At 37.7% G+C, this 12,482-nt stretch overlaps 1 protein-coding gene across 1 annotated transcript; it reads left to right on the forward strand.

Moving 5' to 3' along the window:
• Positions 1 to 5,760: 5,760 nt before the first annotated feature.
• Positions 5,761 to 12,193, forward strand: LOC105061566 (protein TPX2; the record flags this gene model as incomplete). The annotated part of the gene is given in 23 exon segments (XM_019846120.3): positions 5,761 to 6,140; positions 6,464 to 6,546; positions 6,662 to 6,729; positions 6,858 to 6,945; positions 7,040 to 7,092; positions 7,191 to 7,309; positions 7,413 to 7,674; positions 7,781 to 7,883; positions 7,977 to 8,093; positions 8,206 to 8,301; positions 9,381 to 9,557; positions 9,640 to 9,702; positions 9,786 to 9,869; positions 9,960 to 10,036; positions 10,155 to 10,233; positions 10,316 to 10,447; positions 10,528 to 10,611; positions 10,703 to 10,822; positions 10,921 to 11,087; positions 11,172 to 11,280; positions 11,666 to 11,725; positions 11,827 to 11,921; positions 12,049 to 12,193. Coding segments are annotated over 23 exon segments (2,496 nt in total). The 5' UTR covers positions 5,761 to 5,968.
• Positions 12,194 to 12,482: the final 289 nt, after the last annotated feature.

The raw sequence follows: 12,482 nt of genomic DNA on the forward strand, positions 1-12,482 counted from the left end.
CATATTCAGTCACACTCATACCCTTTTGCTTCAAATAAATAAACTCTTACTCTTTCTGGATCCTTATACTTCGAGGAAAATACTGATCATAGAATGCAACCCGAAATCTTTCTCAGGTAAGTATTTCGCCGTCTTGTTCATGCTTGCGCTGTAGTCGTTGACACCAGTTGTATGCTTCTCCTTGTAGTAAATAAGCTGCATATCGAATCTTTTCTTCATCAAGACACTCTTGGACAGCGAAAGCCTTCTCCATCTCCATTATCCAGTTATCAGCCTCCAAAGGTTCGGTAGTCCCCTTGAAAGCTGGAGGAGCAAGCTTTTTAAATTCTGAAATGTTGTTCCATTGTACTGGTTGCTCTCCATGTTGTGATGGTGGATGCTGATGTTGTTGTGTATCCCGTTGTATCTGCTGTTGTTCAAACATTTGCTGCTGTATTTGCTGTTGCGCTTGTACCATCCTGATTAGGGTCTGCATTAACTGAGCCATATCTGATTCTTGACGTGCTCTCGAAGCACTTCCATTAGGATCTACGACTCCCTCCTCCTGAGGGGTGCCACTGGTCAGATGGGGAGTGCTACCATCCCGTGGTTGTGATGTCTCTCTTGCAATTCCTTGAGTAGTTCTTGTCATTCTACGGAGAGGCATGGTAACCTTATAGTAGTAAAACTTTATTAGATTCATTTATCTATTTGTTTGGATAGATTTATTATGATGCTCATACTTTAACGTCCCAATATTCCTAATGTTTACCCACCTACACTCATACTATGTCAAATTCTATGTGTCATAATTTATCCACTTATGCTCTGATATCATATTAATTGTCACGCCCCCGATCCGAGATTGTGAATCGAGGGTCGTGGCAACCGCCGCATACTCATGAAGAACTCTCTCCATAAGCATGCAAGGCATCTCATCACGATATCAATACATCACAGCGAAATAAATTTAAATAATTATTATTCAACTTTAATTCAAGTAATTAAATCAAATGTCTTACATCCAATAAAATTTTTGCTAACAATAAAATAATAGATCTAAATTCAATGAAGTTGACAATGCTAATCTCGCTTCTAAAAGCTCTGTCCCAATATTTCTTTCCACGCTTGAAATTAATTATCTGAATTTGAAAAATAGAAAGAAAGGTAATGAGCTAGACAGCCCAGTAAGTAACAAATATCTCTATCAGATATTTCAGATATTATCTAATTTTCAAGAATAATGCTGCAAATAAACATAAGAGTATATTTCATGCTGATCAAATATTTTCAAATATTCACATATAATATAATCATAAATCCGATTCGATTCAAAACACTCGTAACTCAACAGCTTTGACTATGACCAACGTTTAACCCTCATTGACGGGGTCCACAGAATACCAGCGCACAACCCCCACTGGCAGGGTCCACAAATACCAGCGCACAACCCCCACTGGCAGGATTCACAAACACCAACGCACAACCCCCACTGGCAGGGTCCACAAATACCAACGTATAATCCCCATTAGCGGGGCCCACTGAAATATAGTTAGGCCGAGAGCATAAATTCGATCTACATCAAAATACTTTGTACCACAATATATATCATAATCTTTCACTAAATATGTGCATAAATCGATATACCATAACATTTCAAAAGCACTGTTCTTTAAAAACATAATTTCATAAATCATGCATAATTTCAGAGAATAATTATTTATTTTCAGAATAAATATGGAATATCTCGAGAAGATGATTCATTACTTACCTTTCACGGAGCACTGAATGAACAGATCGACTAACTTCTAGGAGATTCTTCCACGTCTTGACCTCCGGTGGCCTCGTCGGAGAGCAGTCACGGCGAGAACAAGGCAAGGGATCGCGGCTCTTCTTCGGGAAAATCGGAGAGGAAAAGAGGGGAAAAGAGTCGATGGATCGATTCTAAAGAGAGGGGGTCTTCTTATAGAGAGTCCTAGGACTCCGAGGGGTCCTAGGATTCCTGATTCGCTTGGGTTTCGCCGGAGAAGAAGACTCCTACCGGGAGTCTTCTTCCCGATTTTTGATCCCCTGTTTTTTTTTTTTTTCATTTTGGGCTTGGGTCTAGGTTTTGGGCTATCACACTAAGTTTACAAAAGAAAGTCGAATTTAGAAGTATCTCTTATCGAGCCTGTATATACACAAATTAAGTTTGAGAAGGCAAGTCTAGACTAGAACCAGTTTGATTAAGAAAAGCTATCTAAAACACTCTTTGGAACTTTTGGCATGTACAAAATCGATCAAGTGAGAAGCTTAGTTGATCCAAACTTAAGATGAAGATAGAAAGATGAAGATTTAAGATATTTTCTTGAGCTGATCTTATGATCAACTTAGCCGATCAAGATTGGAGCTTAGCTGATTCAGAAAAAAAGAAAGCTGACTCAGTTTTAGAGATAGAAGAATATAGAAAGTAATATAAATCAATAAGTCTTATGAGCCGATTTAGAAAATCAGTTAGTCAATCAAGTCATTAAGTTAGCCGACTAAGAAGAGATCTAAGCCGACCTAGTTTTAGGTAGTCAAAACAGATAAAAAGATAGATTTTTGGCATCTACTGCTGAGCCGTCTTAGAGATTTTACTTAGCCAACTCAATATTGAAGATTAGCCGACTAAAAACTTAGATGAGCCAACTCATAATTTTTTACAAAATAATAACTAATTTTTTAAAATTTTTAAAACATACTTAAATTGTTTCTAACGACTATTTTTAGGCTTCTAACCACTAGAGTAGATATTTTTGAGACCATAAATGTGAAGGATTCAATGAGGAAACATGCTTTTGGAGTTTGAATTATTTTCTTCATGTTAGTGAGTGGAACTCAAAAAAAAAGGAAGAAATTCAAGAGTGCATTAAATGATCAGTCATTCTCAAATTCATTCAACTTGAAAGAGAAGAAAAGTACATTAATCTGAGCCAACTATTCTTGTCTAAAAGCATTGAAGGCTATCTCAATCCTCTCAAGCATTTAAAGAAGAAGTCTAAGCAATCAACAGCTCATCTACCTTGACTTCTTGAGAGCTAAAAGAAGAGTTTTATTGTTTCTCAACTTTATTTTTTGTATATCTTTATTTATTTTATTGTGATAAGTTTTTTCAGTATAAAAATTTGGGGTTGGTCCAAATCTAAAGTTGGACGGTGTAAGGTTTTGATTGATATCCCTATAAAAACCAATCAAAATTGATTATGAGCCTAGGATAAAATAATCGATTGTAAGGTTATGGTTAGTGATCCAATTAAAATTAATTGGGTGGGATTGTAAATCTAAGAAAATAATCGGACTATAATCTTAAAGAGGTTATAGTTGAAATTTCGAACTAGGTTTACTTAAGAAGTGGACGAACGTAGGTGCTGAGTTTAGCACCAAACCACTATAAAATTTTGTATATTTATAATTATATTATCTTATTTATATTTTAGTTTTTGCTATATTACTATTTCTTATTAAGCACTCCACAAATAATACTAAAAATCATTTTTGGGTATAAGTAGCTTAAAGTTATTTTTTTTTATGAAACCCAATTCATCCCTCTCTTGGGTTACCTCCTTTGGGAAACAGGGTGGCGTTGTGAGCGATTGGGGTAAAATATTTTATTTAGGCCCCAAAATGAATCAGTCAACTCAAAATTTTTTTTTTTCGGATAAGACTTTGATCAAGGATAGCTTTCATCTGAGAAGAATCCGATGGAACGACAGAAGGCAGAGTAGATGTAAAAATTGAGATCTATCTCCTGAAGAGTTTTAACTATTTTCAAATTACTTTTATTAGACACGTCCATTTTAGGTAAAAGAGTTCTATTAGAACTATAAGAGAAATCTGATCCAATTTGTATTAGGATGGGCTTCGTTATTATAAATAAAGAATATATACCTCATTTTAATCAAGAAAAAAAATAAAAGTGAAAGAAAAAGGACTTGATTCCCGCTTTTAAAAATTTTTCTCTTCTTCTACCTTTTTCTTTGAGAGATTTGAGTTGAGTGGATTGAAGAAAATCTTCTTTCTCCCTAATCGGATCAAATTCATTAATCAAAGAAAAATTAGATTAATTAGGCTCAATCTGATCAATCATAAAAATGAAAGAGGAACTCTATTTGGGTTCTATCAAGGCTTGATGTATTTGGTCCGACTTGACAAACATGGAAAGGAGAGAGATACTTAGTCTAGGTTAATCGAATTTTTTGGATCGAATCTACTTGATTTAGGTCTAATCAAAGGTCTGGTCCATTCAGACTAGGTTGACCAACAGGGATCTCAATTTGAGCTTAATTCGGATTATGGATCTGATCTAAGGAGGTGAGACCACAATCGGAAATGAATTTTCCTCTTCATTTATTTTTCTCTCTCTCTCGCCCTCCCTCTCCCTCTCCCTCTCCCATGCCACAATAGGGGTTCTCCCTATAGCATAGAGAAACCAAGAGGAGAGGGTGGCCTGATATAGCATGACTGAGGTGGCTGGGTAGTGGTGGTGTGGTTGGAGTGGCTGGACGATGGTGGTGCCATCGGCGTGGTCAGTGACTTGTTGAGAGAGGAGGAAAGGGGCATTGCCTCATGCTGCTTTGGTGGCGGCATCCAAGGCCAAAAGAAAAAAAAAAAAAAAAAACAAGGGAGACTCATTGGAGATGGTGGTGGCAGGGGTCATAGGCGGCAGTGCTGACTTCCAATGGTAAAAAGGCCCGAAAGCTCTCGAAAAAAAAAAAAAGAGAAATTAAATAAGAAGGGGGGTTTGGGGTGATGATGCTCAGCCGTGGCGGCGTGGCAGTGATCAGAGGTGAGAAAGGAGGGAGAGGGAGGTGGTAGGGGCTTCGGTGGTGGATCAATCAAAAAAGGAGTGTGATTTAAATAAAAAAGATTTTGGAAGGGATAAGATTGGCCTAACACCGGTGGTCCATCGGTTGCAGCGGCCCCAACGATCACCGGCTTTATCGAGTTCATTTCAAAATAGATCGAATTGGGATAGGCTTCACAAAAGGGCTCATTATTGGTGGGCCTAATAGGAGGCCACAACTAATTATGTTAATAATAATCTTTGATAAGATGAATACAGTAGTTTTCTACTCCAAATGTCTCTACCTCACCATCAAGTATTTGCGCCAACATAAGCATTGCATCGTCAAGGCAATATTGCATCAGTTTAGTTTCATATTTAACTTGATATCCTAAGCCACATCTAGAAATACAAGAAAAGTAGGATTAGAAGTCATGAATGCTTGCTGCTACATGGTTTTTGCAGTGTCCTTCATCACAGGAACAAAGAAATGCTTTAATTAGAAAGCAGACATTTTTTACCTTGGTATTTTGCAATCATCATGACTTCTGATCATTCATAATCCTCTTGGACGGTGGTGGTTTGCAAAGACAACACCATTTAAGACCATTCCCAGCATCTAACCTACTTTTTGCATGAAAAGGTACTCTTAATTAACCCAGTCACTTTAAATTCGTCTGCTAATATGATTCAACAATTTAAGTACTTCCTTTAGATCTATTATATGATTTAACCACATCTAAAATGTGATCACATCAGCGTTGATAGGTGCCACGAGATCCAAAGCTAAATCCGTTCCCTGAATCAAGCATCATCTGAATGGTTCTAGCCGAGGAGCACAATGGATGGGAGATGGATGCCTCCGGCACGTGCGCGAAAGAAAGTGGAAACGGGCCCCACACGAACATAGCCGTTAACCCGACCCTCTCCGCCCCTTCATCCCCCGGCCGTAGCCCATTTCATCTGGCCCCCTCCATCCTTTTCAAAATTTTCCGACCGTTGGGAATTTTAACGTTCACCGTCTCTGGTCCTCCTTCCAAATATCAGCACCCGAGAAAGAAAACCGAGAAAGCGCCTCGATTCCTCTCCCTCACTCTTCACCAAAACCGTTGCTAAATTTCCGCGCATTAACCCTAAAGCCCCTTCTTGTTCCCCTGGGATATAGGAGAAACAAGGAAATATCCCATGGCAAACTATATGAAGGAAGGAGCAGGAGGCGGGGCGGGTGTCCTCCAGATAGACGAGGCCTATGAGTTCTGTGCGCCCCGGTTCTTTGATTTCATAAACGAGGAGACCGACGAGGAGATCCGAAAGGCCGAACGATGGTTTGAGACCTCGCTCAGCTACGCCCCATCTCGTATGATTCTCGCCTAATTTCTCCTCTTTTTCTTTGGTTTATGTCTCTAATGGTGAGTCCCGACAACCCCCGTTCCGTCGGGAAGAATCCGTAATTCTTGATGGGGGACATGGTGGGTTTAGGGTTTTGGATCGGCGAGGAAGGTGTCTTCTTTATGGTATGATATCTTGGGGGGCGTACAGATTTCTGTTGTTTAATAGGTTTTCTTTATTTTTAAATTCAGGAAGAGGGAGTCCGTTCTTCAGATTCTTGTCACTTGTTTTTCTAGTTCCTGCTTTGAATTGGAATCTATGTTTTAGTAATGTTTCTTTGTATTGGTTTAGCCTTCATGCCAAAAATCAAAGAGGGCAGATCCATTAAAATCGAGACGCTCTGCGACTTTGGAAATGTTGATCAAGTCCAGAAGGTGATTTTGATCTAGTCCATCATTTTCCCTCTCGTTAATTAAGTGAATTAAGTTGAATGTCTTATTTAAGATTCTTCTCGGAATCAAGTTCCCTCCTTGTTTTACTTGATGGCAGGAACAAGAACCAGCAGAAGTTAGTAATCAAAGAGAAGATCCAATGTTACCAGCAGCTAACACAATCAGGTGGGACAGTTTATCTTTTGTCTTTAGGGTGCTATTATTGAATGTTGGTAGACAAGCTCTGTGTGTGTGTGTTACTATTGATATGTTTCTATCTTAAACTGCAATTCCTCTTCTTTTCGTCCGTCCAGACATGAACAGGAGCTAGATATTGCTACAGAAGTTAAATCAAGGCAACAACATGAAGAAAAGAATGGGAAGAAGAATTCCTTTGGGTTTGTAAGTTGGAAATTTGATTTTAAAGCGGTTAATTTGGTAACTAGGATTATTTACTCTCTGATTTTGGATTCTAAATGACTATAATGGCTTTCAGCTTTCTGAGGTTGAGCCTTGCGAAGATAGCAGTCTTCCTCAACAAGAGAAAAGGTTCTTATTTCTATTGCCTTTCCAATCTAATTACTAGCTCCCAACTCATAATTCCAAACAATTCTGACTTAATTTCACTATTTTATTATTGGTTACAGTCCACCTATTGGTGATGATAGTACCGCCTCCTTAGCTCCTGCGGGAAATTTGAGCAGGGAAGAAATCCATTCTTTTGAGTTCCCTGTTCCTCCTTCATCAAATGGGGCAAGAGTCAGAGGTTGAAATAACCATACTTATCAATTTTCTTTTTTCCCCTTTCTCCACAAACACTTGTGTTATTGTCATATTAGTTATTCTTCTTTGCTTAATTTTGCATACAGCTATTGAAGATTCAACGCCAAAAGCACAAGAGGTTCCCATGAAAATAACAGCACCAACTAGTGTAAAGAGCCAACTAACTATAAAAGCATGCACTCCCAAAGTACAGAGGGTTTCTGTGAAGGGAGGAGCACCCACCAGTACAAAGAATTTGACAGATGACAAAATAGCAAGTCTGGTTAAAAAGCCATCTGCTGGAAAGCCTAAAACCAAGTCGCCTTCAGTCCAATCTTCAAAATGCACCAAACCAAAGAGTGTGACTAAGTGAGTGTTTAAGCTAGCACACATATCGTACAAAAGAATTTTGGTTGTGAGGCTCTACAATTTGGTTTCTGTATTTTTTTTTTAATTATTTTTTTTTTGTGGGTAGGTGTCCTGGTAGTGTTAACATGAAGAATGCCATGTCTATTGATATTGCTCAAGAAAATCAAGCCATAAAGAGGCAAAAGCTGGATTATGGAAGATGTAGACAGGTGGTTATTTGACCACCTTTTCTATTCAGTTTTGGAACTCTCAGTTTTTAATTGCTGTTGATGAAAAATTTGTTTTGATACTGTTATCCTCAGATACTCAATGTCAAAACCAGAGTGTTGCCCCACAAATCGAGACCAGGTTTAACTGGTGGAACTGACATATTTTCATCTGGTGCTAGAGGTTGTCATGATGACTCATCACTGCGGAAGGTATGTTAATGTAACTTATTTTTGTCACATTTAACACCAGTCAATAGGCATAGCCTGATATTTCTGTACTGTTTTGAACTTTAAACTCACAGATATGTATGTTATGAAACAGGAAGTAACACCATTCATATCTACAGCAGAGTTGGTTAAAAAGTTCCAGTCAAGGACAAGAGACTTAGATCTCTCTAAGAATGGATCACTTTCACATGTTAGTTACAGACTTCGCTTTATCCTTTTTAATTGAGTTATTTTATGTACAATAAGCTTTTAAGGTATCTTCACTGCCTGCAACCTAACTTGATTGATTTTGCTCTCTCCTTGCTATCTATCTTGATCAGCTTTTGACAATTTGATTGCATAGTTTGAAGTGCATAGCTTATTTCTTTCAAGATTTCCAACATTGCAGACCTCAGTTGATTTTTTTTTTTTTTTTTCTGTCTTCTTGCAGGCATATCATTCTAGCATTTTTTTTTGTCATTTGAAATAAATACAATCTATGCACACAAGAGATAACTGCATACTTCATCTCTATTTTTTATTTAGTAGCCACTTCTGTCTTGTAACTTTTTTTGATTGAAGAATGATTAGTTTACTCTAATATTATGTCCTCTTGTTGCTTCATATCTTCAAAATGTATTGGATATGTTTTGGAAGTAGTCGTATTCACACAAGGATGATTTACTATCACTTAGGAATTACTCTAGCTCCAATGACTGAACCATTCGTCAAACAAATAGATTGTCGACATCTTGTGCGGGTCGAGAGATTTTCTCTATTCATGATGATTCTCTAAGAATCAATAATTGTGGATGAAAATGAACAGCTTTTTTACTACTGCCATTTGAATATAATATTTACTGCTGAGAAATCAAAGTGTCTCTGGCTGATGATGGACCTTAAAAGATCTTGCAGGCACCATCCCTCGGTGTTTCATTCATTCTTTGTCCTTAAGAACTATTACCGAGTGAAAGTATATGCAGACAACTTTCATCGCCCCTATTATTTTCGTTTTTGGTTACTATTTTAATTATATTTCGTGGTTGCCAAAGTACGCACTAATCCGAGTGGGTTTGGAATGATCAATATTGGCAGTGGACCTCACAGAAGACATACGCTTGATGCTATAAATCTGTAACTAAAATTTAGTTCCATTTAGAATATCAAGTTAGATGCCATTTGTTCGTACTTCGTAGTTCCCGCTGAATACTTGACCGTTACGTAATGTAGCAGCTAATATCGCAGTGGAAGCTTAACAATTGATATGCTTGGACTGTGTTCACTGTTCAGGATGATGCAGCTTCAATGACACGAAGGAGACTTAGACTTACCTTGACAAGGCCAAAGGAGCCAACATTTGAAACAGCTCACCGAGTTCGTGCAGTGAGGGTGAAAAGCTCTGCAGAGCTAGAGGAAGACATGCTGGCAAAGATTCCTAAGTTCAAAGCTCGACCTGTAAACAAGAAGGTTGACTTTTTCATTATTTCCAATTCATTTGTTTATGCTATTAGAGCCTCCGAAGATTAATTTTATGATTTTCTTATTACAGATTCTAGAATCACCTTCACTCCCTGCATTGCCCAGAACTGTTCCACAACCACCTGAGTTTCAGGTGACCATCTTGTTTGATGGCCCATTGGTTGCTAAGAAGCCAGTTCTTAGCATACTAATTGCTTCTCTTTTTGTTTTGCATAGGAGTTCCATTTGAAGACAATGGAGAGGGCAAATCAACATGCTGAAACATCGTCGACAATCTCCTCAACAGATGCTTCCTCCCAGGTAGAACTATAACTTTTCATGTTTTGATTTACCAATGATTATTTAGCCATTATTCCTAGATGATGGAAATCTATTGTTTCTATGTGACAGAATCAGAGCAAACCCTTGAAACTTACCGAACCGAGGCCACCCCTTCTTGAAACATCACTACGAGCACGACCTCCAAAGTATGCATTACTTTCCTTTTGACACAATTTGTTATTGAATTTAGATTTTGTGTTAACTGGAAACTTTAATCATGTTATATCTCATTCATATGTTCTTTCAACATTAACTTTATTGCAGAGTCAAAAGTTCTCAGGAACTGGAACTAGAGGAACTTCAAAAGATTCCAAAGTTCAAGGCCCGGCCACTTAATAAAAAGGTTTTAATTGCTGCTGTCCTACATTTATTCATGTGTTTATCAACAAGCTGCTACTAACTATTATCTGAAAAAATTCATGCAGATACTTGAGAGCAAAGGAGATATTGGTTTGTTTTCTAATCCAAAGCCCCAACTAACAACCCCTCAAGAATTCCATTTTGCAACAAATGATAGGTTGGGTCCTCCAGCAGCTGTGATGGAGCTCTTTGACAAGGTAGACCTCAGAGAGTTTCCTAGTTACTATTCCTATAGTTAAAAGGAAATGAAAGAATTAATTTCAACTCTTTCTTTCAGCTCTCACTGCACTCCGAACCTTCTCCACATGATAAACAAGTTCCCAGAATCACAGCACCATATCCTTTTCATCTAAAAACAGAGGTGCATGGAGCATGCAGTATTTTCAGTGTTTGCATTGTCATTTTGAATTCAGCAAACAACTGACCTTGTTGCTGTGTTGAATTTCTTTCAGGAGCGAGGTTCTGAAAAAGAGAGGCAGTTTGCACTGCAGATTTTACAGAGACAGTTGGAGGAGGAGACGGCTAGAATTCCAAAGGCTAGCCCATACCCGTACACTACAGATTATCCAGTGGTAAAGAACTGCATCAAATCCTGATGACTTGCAAGCAATATTTAGAGAGCACCTTTTCTTTTCTTTCATGTATTTATTTATCTTCATTTTATATTTAGATACCTTCAAAACCAGAGCCTAAGCAGTGTACAAAGCCCGAGGCTTTTCAGTTGGAGAGTTTAGTAAGGCATGAAGTGGAGATGCAGAGGAAGTTGGAAGAGAAGGAATTTATGGAAAGAGAAGAGGCACAAAGGCGAATATTTAAAGCACAGCCTATCATGATAGAGTAAATATCAGTAATTCTATCCGTCGTGTTCACATACATACATCATAAACAAATACTGAAATCTTGGTATTAATGTTGTGCCAGTGACCCTGTTCCACTACCAGAAAGAGAGAGGAAGCCTCTTACTGAAGTCCAGGATTTTGTACTCCATGCAGATCATAGGGCTGTGCAGAGATCAGAGTTTGATAAAATGGTATGCAAGATACTATGGAATGGCTAATATTATTTGTTTGCGCAGCTCTCTCTCTCTCTCTTTCTCTCTCTATCATGATGTACCAGCTCTCTCTATCATGATGTACCAGCTACCCTAGCCATTTTATTGTCATTTTCACAATGAAGTCTGCATTTATTGTAAATGCTTTCATTTAGATTGACTATTTTATCCATATATTCCAATACCAAGGATAAAATGCTTTCCTCCATTGTAAATGCTTTCATTTCTTTCTCTTTTCCATGCCCATTTCTTATTTATCCTATTGCCTGACAGAATTGATGCTCAAGGGTTTTTACAGCATTCATTCAGTCACCAGCATTTATGCTAAATTCTAATCTCAACATTTCTCTTACTCTTGATGCAGATAAAAGAGAAAGAAATCGTGTATAAGAGAATGAGGGAGGAGTATGAAACTGCAAAAATGGTAAGGATTTTTGAAATTATTTGACTTCATGAAGTTTTTGGTTGGTGCTTGGTTTATGATGGTAATGTTTTCTTGTCAAAAAATGGTCATAACTCATGAAGATTGAAGAAGAGAAAGCAGTGAAGCAGATGAGGAGGACAATGGTGCCCCATGCAAGGCCACTTCCAAAGTTTGACAATCCATTCCTCCCACAAAAGTGAGCAATCTTATCTATGTAGTCATCTTAATTTACTCGTTTGGCATTTACTTTGTTTTTCTTTTTCTCTGACTACAATCATGCAATGATGTAATAATGGAGTTTTTTTCGCTTTTAAATTTATTAGGTCAACAAAGGAAACAACAAAGCCAAAGTCACCGGAGTTGCGCGTGAATCAACGAGGAGACAGGCGGCATGCCTTTCATATGAGATGATTGCTTGTGTAATATCGTTCAAGACTGCTTGAACTACTCTAATTTGTTGTGCACAATTTGTAAAATAGAAAGAAAGGATAAATTTGGCACGTTGATTTTATTTTGATTAATTTTTTATTTATTAGTTTTTCTAATTGCAGAAAAAAAAGGAAAACTTCACAGGGCATGCTGGATAAAAAAAGTAGTTTATTAAATTAAAATAAAATTTAAGCGCATCTATACAAATTATGGATGACGGTCGCTCTTGCTGTGAATGGTGAGCTAAAAATCTTGCATCAGTTGCAATACGTCAGAATTTATAGAACATGAATTTATGTGGATCCATTTACATTTATGTATTGAATGT

Source organism: Elaeis guineensis, chromosome 6 (assembly GCF_000442705.2).
Source record: "Elaeis guineensis isolate ETL-2024a chromosome 6, EG11, whole genome shotgun sequence".
Taxonomy (NCBI): domain Eukaryota; kingdom Viridiplantae; phylum Streptophyta; class Magnoliopsida; order Arecales; family Arecaceae; genus Elaeis; species Elaeis guineensis.